At 39.1% G+C, this 20,870-nt stretch overlaps 1 protein-coding gene across 1 annotated transcript; it reads left to right on the top strand.

Moving 5' to 3' along the window:
* Positions 1-10,533: 10,533 nt before the first annotated feature.
* Positions 10,534-18,865, top strand: gdf6a (growth differentiation factor 6a). The gene is made up of 2 exons (XM_088929381.1): positions 10,534-10,882; positions 17,315-18,865. The coding sequence occupies exons 1-2, from the start codon at positions 10,534-10,536 to the stop codon at positions 18,196-18,198; spliced, it is 1,233 nt and encodes a 410-aa protein (XP_088785507.1). The 3' UTR covers positions 18,199-18,865.
* The last annotated feature ends 2,005 nt before the right edge of the window (positions 18,866-20,870 follow it).

Here is a 20,870-nt window from a genome sequence, read left to right as displayed (position 1 = left end):
TCCAGTGAGGACATACTCTAACAACTCATGCAATTTCTACAATGTTAAAAACTTTCTTAAAAGGCTGGTTGTCTTTTCTCAGTCCGGGCAAGTGGATGCTGGGGCTGGATTTGCGCAATGAAAGAGTCCCTCCAGGCCCTATCACTTGTCTGTGCCTTTTTTCTTGTCCTGGCTCTGAAAACGCGATCGTCCAGTCCTCCTCAAGGGAACAGGGTTTTCCTCCTCAGTCCCCGTACAGGACCCACAGTCCCTTCCAGCGCTTGTTCAGTGTGGAGAATAATTGTCTTCTGGGAAAACTGACCCTGGTGTGAGTGTGTGCATGACTGTGTCTGTGTGTGCCCTAGGATGGGAGTATCCTGCCTCATACCTGTTGCTTGTTGAAGCTCCAGCTCCCCCACAACCCTGCATTGGATAAGTTGGTTAGACAATTGGTGGAGCAATGGAGGAACACGTCTGGAACAGCCCTGGAAGCTGTCGTCTCCCACTGTTGAAGAACTATTTTTCAGTAGAGGCCGTACCTTTTTGGATTGAAAAAGGATCGGTCTTGATTCATTACAAGGAGGGGGGGGGGGAGTCTAAAATGGATTACCAGTGTTACATCCCCAATATGGCTCAGTCTAGGGACGCATGGGGACTTACCCATGAGCCAGGGGTTAACGGACGGAAATACACAAACAAAACAAAAAAAAAAAACACGAATTACACTATTCTACAACCCAGTACCCTCTAAACCTCTCTCCTGAGAAAGGGGTGGCAAAGCCAAAGCAAAGCCCTCCGCAAGACATCTGTCTACTCTATCTGAAATAAGCTATAAGGGAAAACTGAAAAAAAACACGGAAGCCATAACAATCCCAACCCTACACCACAGCCAAGAAAACCAATCCGATACGTCTCGCGTTTTCGCCGTTTCTGCTTCTAACACCTCTCTTCCGCACCCTCTCTCCGGACATTTAAAACCGGACCGTTCTCTTCAACCAATCCAGAGAGATATCCTGTTGAGGGACACACCCACCTCCAGCAATGGACCCCCGCACGGGAGGAGGGTAAAAAACAACAGAACGTAATACCAGTAACAGGGCTCGCATGGAGATTTAGAAAAATGATCATCACTTCTTCTTACACTTGTGAAAGACAAACCAATGATTAACTTTTGATGTACAGTAGCACAAATCAAGTTAATTATAATCAACTACAATAATGAAGGATGCATACAGTAAGTTGTGCTTTACAATCCACATTTTCAATATACTTGCAAAATAACCATTGAATTTAGAGCTTTATCATCTTTAAAATAATAGCAACTATATAAAACCATGATTAATATTGTAAGCCTGCTAGGAAGGCAAACATTAAATATGTAAAATAAATCATTTTCACTGTTTACCACACTAGTAGGCCGTGGTCTATTTGTGGGTTTCGAAGTCGCAAAGTGCGTTTAGAACAAAAACAAGATGTGAATGCACTCTAGCAGCTCGATCAATTATTTAGCACCACTCCAGATGTAATGCTCTGAAGCACGGATTACGTCATCCTTTACAACGTGTCTTGGGGATCCTGAAGAATTTGCTTTTTAAAGTGGGGCAGTAAAATTCGGCGATTGTTTCTACTTTCTGGTTCATTGTTTATTCTCTGTATCGATATCAACATTTCCTTTTTTTTGTACAATTTCTGAAGTAGGTTAATATAATTGTTCTTGCAGTATTGAAAACAATATACGGTTAGAGCGTTAACTGTAATACGTAAACGTAATTACTGTCTATATACAGTACAGTACTTATAATGCGCATCTGAAACGATGGGATTTGCGCGCTGGTTGTGTTCGGTTGAAGCGCATTAAATCACAAGGGAACCGAGGAAACTGTCCTTGGTCCTGAAGCGAGTTGATTCACCGAGATGAAGCTGTAGAGCACAGAGTCGACGGCTGTCCGTGGTGCTGAAGCCAACGGGCCGATAAAGAGCCGTTCTTCCAGTTCACTCTGTGATCGCGTTCAGTACACTGAAGGAATAAAGAAACGCAGCAATGAGAATGCTAGTGTTATAGCTGATGTACTTTCACAAACTGTTGTCAATTTGTTTTAAGCCCTCTGACCAGCAATACGGCTTGTGCAGTGAGGCATTGCAGCTTGCCAATCACATGAAAGCTCATTAGGTGCACTTCTACCCGACGAGGTCCAAGTGGAACAGTGCCTGATCAGGTCACCTTTAAAAAGGCCTTAATCCAAAGCTGAGGTCACTGCAAGAAAATGGCCACACTTAGTCAGTTTTCTGTGCATTCCATAAGGCCTCGAATGTCACCAGAAGCAAGGGAGAGGGCCATTGGCATGCTGCAGGCAGGCATGTCATGTGCCAGCGTTGCCAGACACTATGGAGTAAGCTGCTCCACTGTGTCCCGACTGCAGAGAAGGTTTCAGCAGACCGGCAGGACAGATGACCGTCCAAGATCCGGTCGCCCTCGAGTGACCACACCAGAGCAGGACCGACACATCAGACTGGTCCATCTGAGAGATCGTTTCAGATCTGCCACCCATACTGCTGCTGAAACTGCCGGCAGACACAATGCCCGCATCAGTGACAGGACAGTGAGGCTCCATGCTGCTGGCCTTAGAGCAAGGTGACCTGTCAGAGGCCCAGTGCTCACACCTCCTAGACATCACACCCGACTGGCTTGGGCCAGACAGAGGCTGCGATGGACTCGTCAGCAGTGGCTTCAGGTCGTCTTCACGGACGAGTCACTCTTCAGCCTGTTCCACGCAGAGGGGAGGGCCAGAGTGTGGAGGAGGAGGTGTTGTGTTTCTTTTTTCCCCCATCAGTATATATATAGAACTAACTAGTTTTTTTAACTAGTATTTAGTGTATTTATTAGGTCTTGTTAGGTCTGAAAAAAATTGAATACAAATTCAAAAGTTTCAAAAAGTCCAATGTTAACTCAATTATTATTTACAGTTTTTTACTCATTTACTTGGGAAAAACAATGTGTGTCAAACCCAGCTTATCATTAAGGTCTGCAGGGCAGTTTGCGGAATATGTAAACTGTGCAAACAAGACTATAGGTTTACATACTATATGTAGAAGTGCAAAATTCAGCAGATATTCTCCTTATATCATCAGCAGCCGAAGACCCTTTGAAAAGTGTTAAGTTGATTCCATTAAGCTAACGATCAGCTCCTTTAGGTCATTATGAGCAGAAATGGCCTGAAATTGAAGAAATCAGACACTGTGGCTCTCTGGGAGTTGTATATCATTGCACAAGACACTGCAGGCTGACTCTGGTCCTTTTTGCAGTGGTCTTTCTGTGAGACAAAGAATGAACACAGCCCTTACAGAACAGGTGCCTGAGCGGCAGGTTAAGGGGATGATGTGGAGTGAGTCTAAGAATCCCCAGACAACTACTCTGCTGGAAATTGCAGTATCTCTTAAATAAATATGCAGCACAAATACAGTGTGGAAGCTCGCAGCAAAATTAGGATCTGAACTAGCAATCCCTGAGCAGAATCTCAGCCACTGAACAAACGACCCACTGAGAAGTGAAAACATATATAGGTAACATGAATGAGACACCTGAACCATAATGAACTGCCCCAACATCATGGGGAAATCATCTTCAACAATCACCTCCCAGAAACCATGGTAAATATAAGGAATATAGATTTCTAATTGAAGGTATGCTTGACTCACTGGTTGATGGGCATGCATGCTTATTTATGGTTGCACTGATGTTAGGCTTGAGTTAAATCCATCCGTTAATTTTCTAACTATTTTATCCAAAACAGGGATTGACGGTACACGGGGGAGCCAGAGTCTGCCCCAGCAAGCAATGGTTGCAATGCATCATACACACTCCTCACACACTCAAACATACTCACACCAGGGCCCATTTTCCCAGAAGCAAATTCATCTACCAGCATATCTTTAGCTGTGGGAGAAAACTGGAGCACCCAGAGGGAAACCTACGTGAACACAAGCAGAACTTAAAAACTCCCTGCAGATAGCACCCAAGGACAAGAATTGAACCCAGAGCTCCAAAGCAGACATGCGAACAACAGTGCCTCCATGCCACCCTAGGTTTGAATTATATCTGTAATATAAGTGTCGTATTTTGGAGTTTCTCCTATGCTTTCTGCGTCAAAGGTTTGTTGTTGAAATTTATTAAAACTTTTTATTCTTGAAATGTCCATTAGTGCTTTAAATAAAATCTGCTGTGACTTGTGCTTCTTGATTGCCTATTCATGATGGAGCACACCTACTGAAAGTTTAATGCAGCAGCAGTCATTTGCTGAAGACCGTTTATGTGTACAGCTGTGCTGTTGTAAATTTCTGTCATCACTCAGGCTCCATAGTGGAAATCACTCAAATGTACAAGTTATGAAGTGAAACAAACAATCTGAAATGGCAATTTCATAATTGCCCAGTAAACAACAAAGACGTCAAGACATTTATTCGTGACTACCCTCTGGTGGTTGAAATCGACTATTTGAGCACTCTGGGCAGAACTGACTAAAATTCAACTCAAAGATCTTTTTTCAAATGAATTCAATTAGGCGGTCTAACCAGCTGTCTATGTATTTTTTTAAATTGGGGAAAGCTGAATAAATGAGAGCTAGAATCAGACTTCTTTCAGAATAATAGATAATACCTAAATATCCAAAGTTTTTAATTTAAATCAAACACTATCTAGGACATACTGTAAATGTGAAATAGAGGATTTCAAAATAAATTACACTACTGTTGTACCGTAGTTGGTTGAAGACTGAGGACCTGTGCTTTTTAGCTGTATTTTTTAACATATACATCTCAGTAAATAACTTGATCCATAAAGGAAATTATTCATTTTCTCATTTTCTCTGTATTTGTATTATTCATTCTCTCTATTCACATTCTCTCTATTTGTATTACTAAAGATTCTACATTATTTGTCCAGGGTTCCAGCCTAAACATTTTTAATCCAGTCTCTGTCAATGAAATGACATTATTATATTTTTTCCTTGGTTAATATCCTATAATTTCTGAATTACAACAGGAATTTAACCCTGGATTCAAATCCACCTTTTATCATTTTGCAGACATGTTGGGTAAAGATCTTTACTTATTAAGGACTGATGAGGGAGAGAAACCTATCATATTTTCAGAAACATTGTAGAATGATTGAGTACTCTGCTCTGGCTGTGCTTGGCGTACACTGATCATCAGTACCCTATGCATGCTCATTTTGTAAAAATAAAGTATAACCATTGTGACTAAATGTTTTAGTATCATTTGTTTAATTGGTAATTCGTGAATCACTAGAGTGATTTTAACTGTTCTGTAAGCACAGCCTTTGTCTTTCTTTTGACTTTTGAAACTCGACAGGTTAGTTCACCTCATCACCTCTCTCTCCGACACATCAACATGTTTCTTCTTCGTGAACATTTTCCCACTCTTGTTCCACTGCATCAAAAATAACCCTTACGTTGGCAGATCAGCTGAGGAGAGAAAGATACATAATTATATAGAGAGAGTGCATGGGGGTTCAGTGCTCACCAACATTCATTAATGCAATATTATGAGGTGGTGTGAACAGCACCTCAGATGGGCTCGCCAACAGTGGAAACAAGTCCCTTTTAGCAATGAATCAAGGTTTTGTTATACCACCCGACTGATCTTCAGCAACTGTGGTAAAGATATGGAGAGCCATATGATAATGTGTACAAATGACCCGTCGATGTGCAGGTCCAAGTATGATAATGGGAGCAGGAGTGTCTAGTCCCACACCACTTATAATGATGGGTAGCAATCAGACCAGCATGGTACCGCATTGATCAAATCCTGTGTCCTCACTTTCTCCCCTCTCCAGCCTCATATTGATTTGACAACATTTCAGCTGTGTGGCACACATCCTCATGCTGAACCTACTGTATAACAACAGTTTTATTGATGTGTGTGATGTGATGTGTTTTGCTGTGGCTAGCAGCAGCTGAAAATGTTGTTGACTGTCTGTTGTGTCAAACAAACCCATCCGTTTTCTAAACGCTTGATCAAGCACAAGGCTGCAGGGCAACTGGAACATACTGTATCCCAGCAAACAACAGGCACGAAGCAGGATACACCCTGGACAGGATGCCAGTCCATTGCAGAGCACAGATACAAACATGCTGACACTCACATCAGGGCCAGCTTCCCCAGAAACCAATTAACCAGTATGTTTTTGGTGTGTGTTAGGGAACGTGGGGATCTCCATAGCACCTCAAGTCTGGAATTGAACCCAGAGCCCCAGCACTATGAAGCAACAAAGCTATCCACTGTGTCCGTGTGCTACCCAACAAAAAAATCTGTTTTTTTGTGTTCCTGGAAATAATTAAAATAAACCAGATTTATGTTTTAAAAGAACTGTGCTCTTTAAAACACAAAAAAAACGCATAGGCCGAACCCCAAGTGTTGTACGTATTCCCAAATTGGAATACATCAAAACTTTGACCCACTTGCCAGTCAGAAATGATAGACCCACTAATGTCATGACAGCTTTGTTGTTGCCAGAGGCTTCGACTTTCCACCACGCAGTCAAATCTGGAATATAAATGGCCTGATATTATGATTAAATCTGATTCCTAGTCTCCATGGCTGTGTTCTCTTTCGACCTCCTAATTCACTTTAATGTAAAGTTGAATTTGTTTGTTTAATTGGACATTTGTGTTTGTTTTCTGCTCATAATACGACACAAAAATAAAGTATAAGTAGTTTAAGTAGTTAAGAATTTGGACTACTTCTGAGGCGGAAATAAACGTGATTGGCACTTATTTTGAAGACTGGTTTAATATAAAAGAACAAGAGGAAACTTCCGTATGAGGATGAGAAATTAATGTATGCTTAGACAGTATGGATTCTCGTTTATTGCAGATATTATGATAATTGTATTATGGTTGTATTTCTTTTAAAACATCTAGAGCTACAATATTCTACCACTTGGTGTCACTGTAAGATTATGTTCCTTAGTTCCAATTACCACATACAGTACGTGGTCTGGCTAAGTTCTGTGTATAATTATGGTAGCTGTTATGTACCATAATTATACCAGGTTTTATTCTGATAAAAGCTAAAGCCTTCTACTGTATAGTTTTATTGCATCATACTTTGGAATTGTATTCAATTGATCAAAAGTGAAAACAAATGGATTCATTTTCAAAGAACAAATAGTTGAATTCTGATATTGTTTTCATGGTGTGGTTTTAAATGGTATATTGTACTGATGTGCTCTTGTTCTCTCCTTCAGCTGGACAAGATAAAGGGCATTTGTTCTTCCAGTGCTTGTTCTGATAACAGTTTACTGATAATAGCTGTAAGGTATTTTCTGAACAGTCTGTCGAACATTCTAATGGAAATGAAATTCTAGGGGGTGACACTGCTACTGAGCACTGGTAGTTTTGATGAGAGTTTTCCAGCAAACCCAGCTGTGTAAATGGACACCGAAATCTGTATTAACAAAAAGATAGGTAAGTTTCTTTGGATTAAACCTATCAAAAAAACAAACAAAAAAAGGATAGGTTTATTTAAACCAATCGATATATTTATAACAGTAATATATTTTACGTTCTGTCACTTTATAATGAAAATGGCCTAATACAATGACATGCATGTCCTTCTGAAATGCAAAATGGTTATTCTGAAAAATATGATTTTGAATACATTAGAGATTTTCTTAAGTTAGATAAAAGTTTACAAGTTTTGACATGATATTTGCAAAGATCGGTTCATAATCTGTATTTTGAGGAAGACGCTTTTACTATTGTGTGAAAAGAATCAGTAAAACAATCCAAAACAACAATCTGTAACAGATCCATAAAGGAATGTGTTAATACCAATGCAGAAATTCCCTTATGATACAACTAATGAAATGTAGGACAGAATCCACATTGCTAAGGATTACTAACTATAATAGATACTGAGCTACAAGAAAGCTATATTTTGGATGAATCAACTAACCTTTGTATTTTATTTTATACATGGAATTGGGTGGTTATGACTAATCACCAGGCTACTGTACACATTGTCTGTGTTTAACATTCCACGGTACAATCTGAAACATTTTTACAATTTTTCTGTTGCTCATTCTACAATGAGCTAGAAGTGTATTCATTACAAGTCTAGCCTTGTCAGATCCTAAAAAAATACAAGCATACGTCTTTAGATTTAATTTATTTTGTCTTTTTAGGCACTGACCTTCAAAAAGAGGCCACATTAAGGCATTGCAATGGCATTGCTCGTCTTCAGGTAATGTGCTGAAGGAGCTCTTGTTTAGAAGCAATATAAAATTCAAAGAAATATTTCGATTCCTATTTACACATAACAGTGACTTTTTAAATTAAGATCATTCTGAGGACCACAAAATAAAACTATGGTTTTTATCTAACCTACACCCTCAAGCACAATTAGTTGCTGTGCTGGAATGTATCTAGAGATTTAACAAATGTAAACTCCGAACAAACACACACACGCACCAATACTTGAATGAGTAAAATCACCTCTCTTGTGTGGCACTGCTCATGGCTTTCCTGTTTCTCAAAATGTTTAATCTTATCGTGGAGGAAGACTGTCAGTTAGATACGACCTGCAAATACTGCAGCTGGTTAATATGTGACTTCCCAAACATCGTGTTTGCACGTCTTATCTGCTGCTAAAAGACGTTTTTTTTATTTAGGGAGATGTGATTTAGTTAGCCTGATTATGCTGCTCTGGATGTCAGATTGTTCACAATGGATAGAAGCCGCAGCATGTAAATGTAATGATAGTGTGATAAAGAAAAAAATGTCAGTCAGCAGCAGAAGCTTAAAGGGAACCTGTCGTCTTAATTAGCATGCTACAGAATGAAGAAGAGGAGCAGCGGTTAGCGGAGAAGTCCTTGCTTTCTGAGAACAGCCACAGAGGGGTACAATTATAATTAAAGATTTCAAAAAGCAAAATTCATGTCAGTTGAATCTAATCCTTACTCCGATCCCATTTGTGTATGATTTCAGAAAAAAATAAAAACAATAAAACAATAAAAGCTTGACGCAAAAAAAAATCAATTTAATTTAATAATACATTTATTTATTTTTCTTTGCAATCGGTTGCATTGCATTTTGGTTCTACAGAGCCACAGAAAAACATAAACAGTTTATGTTATTCAGTGTTTTTTTTTTAAAGCCTTGTTTTTTACTGTCTTCAAAGCCGCACCTTAACGAAAAGTAGAATCATGCCCAGTCTGCACGTTTAATGGCATTAAAACTACCAGGACAGAAAAGCCGTCGCATCAAGCGTTGTCGTTTTCTTAGGTGAATTAAGGTTGCATTCGCGTTTGGTCCGCTTGGAGGCACTAGAGCTAAAGAAAACAGAAATTAAATACGAGAACTTCAATGAGCGTTGCAAATTTATCAGTGACGAAGCCAGAAACTTGTGAGACGGTGGATAGTGGTTAAATACGGTAATATTTTGCGATAAGTAGTTAAAGTAAAGGTCACAGCTTTCTGCAAACGAGCAAAATAGCGTTTTAGGAAAAGTAACGCTATTTTTTCGCCAAGATTTAAAAAGAAGAATAAACTACTACTACTACTAAGAAAGTGACGAGGCAAAAACAGAAGTGGTAAGACTTCTTCTCGAACTTTTCTCGACTTTATTGTGACTGGTAAAGTGAAGCTAGGACTAATCATTTTCGACTTTTTTTCAGCTTTTGGTATCTTCGTGTACATACAATTGGATAACACCTCCTTCCCTTAGAATCTGTCGTGGTTCCGACGATAATGACGGGGTATTCATGTAGCGTATCTGCTACAGGTGCAAATACTGCACGCGTGCGGTTTCTTGTCTAAAAAATAATTGCTTGTGCCCAAAGCAGTTCACATGAGACACTCGCATTGCACAAAATGACATAGGATATATTAACCGATTAAGGCTGTTACGGCGTTTTCTTATTTGATTTAATTTGATTTGATATTCATGTGTATTTTAATATATATATCTAAACCTGTTTCCTGTGACTCAATAGGAAAAAGGTCAACGTCTTGTATATGCTGTTAGCTTGCATTAGTTGTACACAGCTTATCAATGCTAAACGCTTATCGACCACCGAGCCTGATCTTTTGGGGGGGGGAATGAATTTCTGAATTATCTAGAGTGGCTACATTTTAACCAGTCAGTGAGCGTGTGACTGTCTGTGGAAGTCGGAGGGGGTGGGGTGGGCAGTTTGAAAAGTTAACCTGTTGCTTCTGAGCGTGCCATCCCTTTCTGCTGGATGTGGCGCTGGGAGAGAAAACGCCATCTGCCTCGCCTCGCCCGTGGGATGGGTTTCTCGTCTTCTTTAACAACTTGATTGAGGGACCGGGGGTAGAGGTTCTCCAATAAATACATGAGCACAGACCCATGAGTGAGTGGGCGTAGCCCTCCATCGCCTCAGCAGTCCCTCTGTCCTGTGGAGCGCACTTTCTTTTGCCCGTACAGCCTGCGGATCTCTAACCGCTGCGTTTCTTGAGCTACCGCACCGACTAAACTGTAGAGAGCGCTTCCAGTTCGCTGTGGGACAATATTGCTATGGATGCCTTCAGAGCCGCGGTGTTTTCCCTGTTCCTTATTTGTCTTTGGGATGTACCTGCTTTACAGTCAGCTGCTCTTTTCTCTTCTCCTGTCCCGAGGAACAACAAGGGAACCAAGATTCTGAATGACGGGAGGAAGGCACCCAAGTCTCTCAAAGAAATATTATCGTCTTCCACTCTCCGAAGCCATCACGCCGATGCGCTTAAAGACGCCATCGTACCGCACGACTATATGCTATCTATTTATAGGACTTACTCTGCAGCGGAAAAGCTCGGGCTAAACGCAAGTTTTTTTCGGTCGTCAAAGACTGCTAACACCATAACAAGTTTTGTGGACAGAGGACAAGGTTGGTCAGAAAAAAAAAAACAAAACAACATGTCTTCACCTGTAAACGAAACATTTCGTCAAGAGTGAATGTGCGTGCGTTTAGCTGCTCATCCGCGTGCTCGGCAGTTTTATGGTCTAGTTTGCGTATCAGTAGGAAGGTCTTATGATAACATTATTCCAGGTTATCTTTCAAGGGTTACTGGTAATTTGTATTAATTGAGAGAGAGAGAGAGAAACTTTTGCGAATGTTTTACAAGTGTAACAATCAGTAGGCTAACAAGAATGTTTTGCGTTAATCTGTATATATTGAACATGGCTTGTTTTAGTAACAAGGAAATCTAGAAAAATATTACTGTAGTAGTAGTATTATAAGCTGTCCACCTGAAAACCTGTTCAACTCTAAAAACCATTCTACGTTTTGTTGGTTTGTTCTTGGGAATAATCTAGGATTGCCTTAATTTAGTTCTTTAACTAATCCCTCGTATGTGGTACAGTACATGCTTTTGAATGCTTTAGTGCAACTAGGTGACGCCTTAACGATATAAGCATAGACAGCATAGCAGTGTCAAATGCTAAAGTATCCGAATAAGTTTTTTGAAAATTGTAAAAGTTTTGGGGAGTGTGAGGCTGATGTTACATCCACGGAAAGGTACTGTAAATGGGGCAGTAAATTCTATGCTTAGCACTTTTGCCCTCAAATTGGCCTGTTACAAACTGACCACATCCCCGCTCTAAAGGTGCGAGTGGCAGTTCGTTCAAGTCAGCGGAGTTCATTAGCTGTTGAAATGCTGGAAAAATTACATTACCGTACCGTAATTTATTTCATGTCGGTAAGGACAACTCTCCTGCTTTGCCAAAACTGAATGACCCCTTTGTAGCCTCTCAGTTCTGTGTCGTAACCAATCGACTTTAAAAAAGAATTAAATTATACCAGTTTAAAAATAAGCAGGGCAGTTGTGGCCAAAAGATATAAGAATGTAGCCTTCGTTTTGCAGATTATGATTTTTGGCATTGCCATGCGGAGTGTTTACTGCGATATTAAAGGCATCATGTGGGTGGTTGTAAGCCAACTTGAGAGTGGTAAAGCAGAGGGAAAAATATTTTTTCGTTGTTCTGTTTAACTGAAGTGGGGGCGGGGGAGTGAAGTATTTAACCGAATGATCTGACAGTGTAACTCCAGACAAGAAAGCAGAAAAGTTACAAACACATTGAACTCACGGTCAACAAGGGGTGAATGTTGAGTTTATCTTCGGCAGAGAAAATAAAAGCGATCAGTTTACTACATCGACATTCTTCCTGGTCCGTAAATAAAGGCCGTGGCTTTTAAGGGGTGAATTGTGAACTGGTTTGATGAGGAAAAAGCCTCACTTTCCTCCTGATTTTGATTTGATGTGTCACAGGCTGTGACCTCTCGCTGGGCCTTCAGAGGGTTGCTTAGCATCCAGCCACTGATTGGAGTATTTGAACTCAGTGATCTAATTGAGTGTTCATGTCATAACATATCAAATACTGTCTATTCTCCCATAATGAACTACCCCAGCCAATGGCACATCACCAAAAAAATTAAAGAGAACTTCCGTTCCTATGAAGTGGTTACTATTTTACAGCCCACCTCCCTGCGTGACTGCTACTTTAATTGCTAGAATGATTTTTTTTCTCCGCTAAACAGGCTTTCTGTAAAGATTTAGCCAAGCCAACGTCCAGAAACTATGGTCTAAATTGACCCCGATAGGAAATACCCCCTTTACTGTATACAGCATTTTTCTGTCTTTTTAAAATACCAGATGAAGTAAGCAGATCCGTGTAAAAAAAAAATGAAAAAATAAGCGTTAACGTATGTGCTGTGATAAATACTGATACCAAAGTGTAAACGAAGTGAACAGTCGCCTTTATATACAAATTTGCACCCCAAATAGAGGGTTTGGGGGGGTATAAAAATATGTGTTTTCGTTATTGGTCCTTAATTATAAATTTATAAGCAAAAGCACTTCTGAAGTGTTGAGGCTGCACTGTAGAGTATCCATAACCATCGACATTCCCTTTTCATGTTGGAAAAAAGAACAAAAAAAAAGAGCGATCGGCTTTATGTAAAAGTTGATCTCAAAACGTCGTAGATTTTAGCTTCGTTACGGTCGCAAGATCAGACAAGAACGAGCTGAATGTATGAAAATTACTTTTGGCACTTGAAGTAACTCATTAAAACGCAGATGGTGCTCGCTGGCCTCGAAAGCCACAGCATTAGAAATAGCTCAGAAAAAAATGACAGTTATGAAAGAAACCGCATGAATAAAGAAAATAAGATCAGATAACTGGGATTGTAACTCGTCAACTTTGTCAATAATGAACGATTAAATATACAGTTATGTTTTGTCTGGGAAAAAAGATAAGTCATTTACCAATTTTAGTTGAGTGTTTTTAATTCTTGGGGAGCTATTGAGTTTAGCATGTTTCTTTCAGATGGTACCTTCCGTCTGGGCATGGACTACATTATCTTTACATGTACATTAATGGTACTTAATCAGAAGCAACATCTTCTTTGGTGTGATGTAAATAAACATTCGAGTAAATGTTTTTTAAAAAAAAGCAGTTGTGTACTATTAGGTCCGTTTTGGGGAAAAAAAAATGTTTTGGTTGTATTTTAGGGAGACAAACTATCGAAATATCCAGCGTGTGAAATACGTTCTCGTAATATGATGATGTGAGTGTAATAACCTTAAATTCAGTGTAATCGGTATGAGCAGTTTTGCACTGGGAATGTTGTCGTTGGCAAACGGGAAATGAAATATAAGCAGGGAAGTATTTTAATGGGTAAGGAGGGAATTCACAACTGTTAATTATTCGGTGACCTTGTATTCGATTTGTTTGAGCTCTTATAAAATCTCTAATGCAGACCAGACGCGCTGAGCAACTGAAACAAACAGAAGGTTCCAATCTACTTTTATTATTTAACTCGGTTGGGTTCAAGTACAGAAATAAAACACGAAGAAGTTAAACATCAGTAACTAGTTATCGAGCAAAAATCGAAAACATTGTTTTTGTATCAGACATGCGAGAGTGAAAGATACTTCTGAAAAACGATTTAGTGTTAAAGTATTATACACTTTTCAAGCACTTTTAAATGAGCCATACATTATGAAGAAAAATACATCCAAACCTAAGATCAAGTCTGTGCCATACTTACAAATTACTCGTAGTTAGCGTGATTACAGGGTGTTATTTATTTTTTTTTAATAATGGAACTAGATGGATTATCCAAAAGAGACCATATTCTCTTTTGGCAAAACTGTACCCCACTGTATTCATTTAAATACTCTAGAATTAACATCCATCTCGCAATCCCATTGTTTGTGCACAACCAATATTCTCATGCATTTAAGGAAAAAAAGAGATTATTCGATTTTGTCCAGTGACTCTCGTATGCGAGTGCTTTTTAAACACGGTCCACGAAAATATGTCCATCGCATTATGTTCTAAGATAGGTTTTTATCACGCTTTTCTCCATCCATACATTAACCAAACTCGTGGTTTATACGTACAGTACTACACATTCGGGTGTGTGTGATGGCTCTATAACCAGTGAGTTTTCCTTCGTTTTTTTTCAGTAACCACTCTTCGCGTTTGCTCCGATAATTATTTAACTCACGACTTAGAAATGCTAGCTCAAACCTACAGTAGGTGAAGGTTTTGGTCTGACAGGTGGCAAACAAAATTTCGTTGTATTCAAGCGTTCTTACGGATAATAAAGTAATTTCATACAATCTGCAAGTGAGTTCGGATCTGTTTTATGATTTTTAGAAACATGTTCGAGGAATGCAATGCACTGACAAGTAAATTAAAGTGAAATTAAGATCTGGCGGAAAGCCCAGGAAATCTGACAATCGCAGAAGCACTGCATTTCCGTACAATATAAACATACACTCAGCAGTAATATTTTTTGTGTTAATGTATCTTCAACATAGGCCTAAATTTGTGCATAAGAAAAAAAGGCTAATCGCATTTATCTAATCCGCGAGTGGCGTTAATGTTCAACTACTTAAATGCAGCATTGCCAGAAATTTACTCTTATTTATGTTTTCTGAAATGATCGTGTTCGTGTTTATGTCTGCTTTATAATCAGAAAGAAAACCTCGGTTTTCATGAACCACGACCTGTATGAGTCTATAACGTTTTCTGAGCGCCCTACAGTATATCTGCTGTGCGAGGAAAGGAATGAAGATAAGAGTAAAAGTTTAAGTCTGGTATGACGTCTCTTTTCCTTGTGGAAAGCTAACATAACTATATCTGTAACCTAGTAAAAAGGTGCTGTTGGGCGCAAGACATAGTTATTATAAGCAAAATGCAGAATTTTCCTGTTTCAGGTGATATTAATTTTCTAGGTGACTTAAAACACCTTGATATTGTTTATGTTTATTTACGTTTATGATTATGATGATAATACAAAACCGACCCACTACCATCAATAAACCTTACTACTGCTACCATTACGGTGAACAATATTCCATAACACAAATAAATTACTTAAAATTTAAAGTTACGTTAAATATGCGTTTTGGGTAGCTGTGTCTCTAAACTCCAGGAAAGCATGTCGTTCAATGAAATGACCTCTTAAAATGTACTAACAAAAAAAATAGTTTAAAAAATCCATACATATTTAGGGCAAATGTTAGCATACTGTGCAAGCTTTTAATTGTCCCGGTGAAAAGTGGACCTACAGTACAGGCTTGAACATTAGCCTAAAAATCGTTAAAGGGTGATATAATTAATGAATAATAATTTTATCATGGTTGTGTATTTTGTCCCGAGTGCGACACTTCAACTTTACCATACCAATCTCATTTTAACTCGGTTAATTGTTTGTATTTTCTAGTCCAAAAAAATAGTCAGGTTAATAATGATGCGTTTAAACCGATCTTTCAAAACTGTTCAGAGAGCCCATACTGGGTTAGAAATACCACTAACCAGCTCCAGCCACAATAACAAAGACAAGTGGTACCCAAAGCGTGGCCTTCAATACTGCATTTTTTTACACAGTAAGTAACTTCGTGTGAAAAAATGCTTCGAAAAGGTTAGAATTGTATGTGTCTTTGAGATTTCTTACTTTTAGCAATTCAATTTACTATGTGTTACTGAAATTCGCTGCTCCCACACCACCACTACCACCACACACAGACATTGACCACCTAGTTTTAGGTGCAAAAGTACAATTTCGATAGGTGTATCGTGGTGTTGCTGTACATGTAACAAAGATGGTCCCAAGGTGATTTGTGTTACTTGCAGAGAATAAAGTTGCCTTTTCCCCCCGCTGATGCAGGAAAAAATGCAGCGAAAGGCTAAATTAGATGTCTCTTACAATATATTTTCTACTTTGAACATGTTCATGCCCCGGGGAAAAACATAATTCCGATCTTGATTACAACTTTCAAAGCCACAAAATACCTTGTATATACAAAACTGGGAATGCGCTCCTAATGGGTTAGCTTGTAGTAAATGTGAGTCACGACTGCTAAAATGGGCAAGAACTGGGAATTTTGGAAACAAAAACGTAAATCCCCATCGATTACAGATTATCACTGTTAAAGTAAAAATACTGAGCCTCAGACCAAATTATATATTTATTAGGATATTTTTGTTCTTTAAGCAGCCTGGCAATTCGCCAGGAATTCGTATATATATATATGTCTATAATGTGTACAAATGACAATTTCCGAGAAGCAAAATCTTCTCATGTCACCCTAACCTTAGGTATAACAAAGGCACTTATTAATAATAAATATTTATCCAAAATGATGATGGTAATACTACTACTACTACTACTACTACTACTACTACTACTACTAATAATGAAAAGGGGGCATTTTGATAACATGTAAGGAACAAATAAATGCTAATGTTACGAATCTATATCGAAATTAGAATTCTAAACGCTCTGAAAAAACAAATCTAGACTTATAGTAAACATTTTAAATGTGAACATGCCCCAAACCGCCCCCGATAGAGACGAACTATTTTTTACTCTTCAAGAATTTTACTTTTCTTCTGTATAGTGCACGTTGAAAATCAGAACCCCAGCGTATTCTGCTGCTATCGCCGTAAGTTTGTTTTTAAGATGCAGCATTTTAAGTCGTTGGGAAGATAGGTTTAGTCTATTACAGTTTTCTCTATTTTAATTTTCTTTACTATTTATACTTTTATAACTAGATTTAATAGGTAAATGCTTCGGTATGTGGTAAAGAAAACTACGCACAGTAAACTTGTGGTCATCTTACCAATCATGGCGTTCTTGGCTTATACTTAACTTCTTGTGGCAAAAAAAAAATATTGAAAAGTCATTTTTCATAACGCATTAGGCAAAATGTATTTGGTTTGTCTTTCAGTTTGTATGCGCTATTTCCCCCTGTGCACTGTGTTCCCCTGAGTGAATCTGACTGCAATTATTCCTTTTATCTTACAGACGATCTCTCGCACTCTCCTCTGCGAAGACAAAAGTATCTGTTTGATGTCTCAACTCTCTCAGACAAAGAGGAGCTGGTGGGAGCTGAATTAAGGATATTTAGAAAAGTGCCCGGGGATTTCCAAATGTCTGAGACAGGTCTATATGGCATTCAATTACTTTCCTGTCGATCAGGGCGGCTACTGGATTCAAGATCTCTTGATCTCCAGGATTCTCAGAGGCCTGGATGGGAGGTTTTGGATGTGTGGGAATTATTTAAAAATCACCGACCTTCAGCACACCAGAACCAGGTTTGTTTCGAACTCAAGGCTACTTTTGGCACATCAGAAAGGGAAATGGACTTGAGACACTTCGGATTCGAAAGACACCATCGTCGTCAGCAAGAGAAAGCGATTCTGGTGGTTTTCACACGGTCGAGGAAGAAGGAGAACCTCTTCAACGAAATGAAAGAAAAAATCAAGTCTTCTCGGAAGGCGGAAGACCCAAGTGGTTTTCGATTAAAAGCGAGGCGGAGGAGGAGAACCGCTTTTAACAACCGTCACGGGAAAAGGCACGGCAAAAAGTCCAAGTCGAGGTGCAGCAAAAAACCGTTACACGTGAATTTTAAAGAGCTGGGGTGGGATGACTGGATCATCGCTCCGTTGGACTACGAAGCTTATCACTGCGAGGGCGTGTGCGACTTTCCCCTGAGGTCGCACCTGGAGCCGACTAACCACGCCATCATTCAAACTCTGATGAATTCAATGGACCCGAATTCCACACCTCCCAGCTGCTGCGTTCCCACAAAGTTGAGTCCCATCAGTATCCTTTACATCGATTCGGGCAATAACGTTGTATACAAGCAGTACGAAGACATGGTAGTGGAATCGTGCGGTTGCAGGTAGCGTTTCTGGTCTGCTTTTCACCCCCCCCCCCCCCTGGTTTGGTGGGGGGTTGGGGTGTACTGCTGAAACTGCTCAACCACCACGAAAGAGCAAGTCTGGGCAGGTCGTGTTTGGACGAGAAGAAGCCCCAAAATTGTTCTGGAGCAGACGCTTCAACTGAGCTTTGCCACAGAGTGAGTGCCTCATGAATGTCCAAAAGGGAGAGCTGAAAGGAACACATTTTATTTCATTTTTGAAACAAGTTTTTGTAGTCAGTTTAGAACAGGTTTAGATGTCAACCAGTAGGTGTTGAACTACTTCAATGTAGGAAGGCTGTATATCTTTTAGACGGGCAGTAACGCCGCTGATTCCACTGCGATTAAAAATCTTTTTATTTGAATCCCCCAAATCCGATTTTTTTTTAATCCCATTTCTAAATACACACGGATACAAAACAACTGAGGGTCCTGGACGTTTCAAACAGTCAGACAGGACTAACGTGTTCTCCACAATGAAGTCAGTCTGGTGACGCGGCTTCGTGCAGCCGAACGAGCATTTAATAAGAACGACGCCGACAGCTCCTCGGCTCGGAGGCGAAGAGCACCATCAGAAACCAGGTCGGGGGCAGTCACGTCCGGACAGAGGAGGATTGTATTGCTTCATGCTCTTGTTAGTTTTCAGGAGTGTACACAGGCTGCAGTGACAAGCACCTGTTCAAACTGAGACCGTTTAAGATTAAGGGAAAGGCAATAGTCGCAGCTCCTTTCATGGGCTGGCATGCGGAGAGAAATGGAATCGGCGTGGACCGATGGCACAGCCCAATAAAGTTTCTTCTATTCCACCACTTCCCAAGAATTATCAACCGATCTTTACTGCCTCTTTAAAGGTGAAGGTAATTTACCAAACACAAAAAGAGATCCAATGAAAGGAGAAAGCGGGGGGGACTATTTCCCCCTAGGTTTTCTCTTAAGGCACACGTCTCTTGCTCGGTCTAGGTAGCACTCCTAAGAGATAACAGCTACATAAAGCCTGTGGTAAAGGCATGACTGTAGCTAAAGTGAGGGGTGGATGTTTTTTTTAATTAAACAGAGAATAAATTAAACTGTGGTGCATTGCTGTATATATGACTGGGCATTTCAGATTTGTTTATTTAGCCCATTCAAGCCGAGGCCTGGAGAAATACGCAAGCAATTTTGGCGCTCATAATTGTTCTGTGTAAATATACTTTTAAAGAACGTTAAGGCCTTTGCTGGGACTGACATTTGTACCATGCATCATCTTAAAAGTGCACTTCTACAGCAACCTTCCGTGTCCACAAAAGCAGAAATGCCCTTTCGTAACACATCCTCTGTAACCTGATCAAAATAAACACCTAATTTAAAAAGACTCGCAAGCGAGATTATATTTAAATGCACATTAGCTTTTAATGCACTGTTGTTCATAACTTGATCTGTAAATATTTGTATATTTAAACTCTGCAAGTGCAAAAACTGAGAAATGAGCAACTACTTCTTGTAAATGTATATATCTTTATATGCACTCAAAATGTAATAATTTCTATTATATTATTTTGTATTTGTGTTGTACAGGGTTTGATGTTAATCATATATTTCATACATTAATAAGATTATTTTTAAATTGTTTAAATTGTTACATGTATTCAATATTCTGTACTGAGGGTGGAGAAAATAAATTATCAATGCCTACCTCATAGTAAACTAGTTTCTAGAGAGATCTGAGGTACATCCACTTAGAGTGTCAGTTTTATTTTCCTTTCACAATAAATATTTTTAGTGGATAATATTCCACACTATTGCTAAGTATTAATAAAATGTAAAATACTCTTGTTCTGTACTCAAATGATTGTTTGACTACTAAGCATGACAAGGAATGTTTGCCTATACCTAGAAAGAAATTAGTTGCTTCATGTGAGAGAAAAGAAAAATATTTTAAATGCAGAATTTCTCTCACTGAGGTTTAACAAACATTTACATTTTTAAAATGCTGTGGCTGATGATGTGCTTGGAACCTCACACCCAGGCACACAGGCTCATAACAGTTTATGCATTTTACTGCACATATTATACAATCACTCTCATGGTCAAAAGAAACTCCTGGTTTTAGTTTTCCTTTCAACACACTGTGTGAAAACTACCCTTCTAGTTCATTTACTTCAGTTGTTCATGTGGAAGATAAGTGGCATTGTTCAACACCATTTTAATTTTAACAGTCAAAATGGGATTATCCTTGTTAAACACTCGACAACAAGGGGTTATTTATTGCTCTGTTGTGTAACACATCATTTTGTAACACAGAACTCTAAAAGATTTCGGACACTTACTGCACTTTCACCCAAACCTGCACAAAGGAGAACATATACAGTAAAAAATGAGATCAGTTCAGGATTTTTGGAAATCTAAGCAATTTTCAATCTGCCATATTGCAACAAAGCAGAAAAGCGAAAGTCTAGAAGAATTTTTTCTGTGCAGTCCATTTACCTATTTTTAATTCGCCCTTTTTTCTGGGCAATTCTAGTGACAATTTTCTTTTTTTAACCCAATTTTACGGTGGTGTTAAAACATAAAATAACATTCAAGGAAATGAACATGGAATTACATATCACTCGGACAAAAGTACTCAAGATGTTATTTCTTATTCCAGCTGTTTCTGCATTTCTAGAATTGGTTGTCGTG

Source organism: Atractosteus spatula, chromosome 12, assembly GCF_055471065.1.
Source record: "Atractosteus spatula isolate fAtrSpa1 chromosome 12, fAtrSpa1.hap1, whole genome shotgun sequence".
Lineage (NCBI taxonomy): Eukaryota > Metazoa > Chordata > Actinopteri > Semionotiformes > Lepisosteidae > Atractosteus > Atractosteus spatula.
The sequence above is the reverse complement of the archived record's forward strand: the minus strand, read 5'-3'. Positions and strand labels throughout refer to the sequence as shown.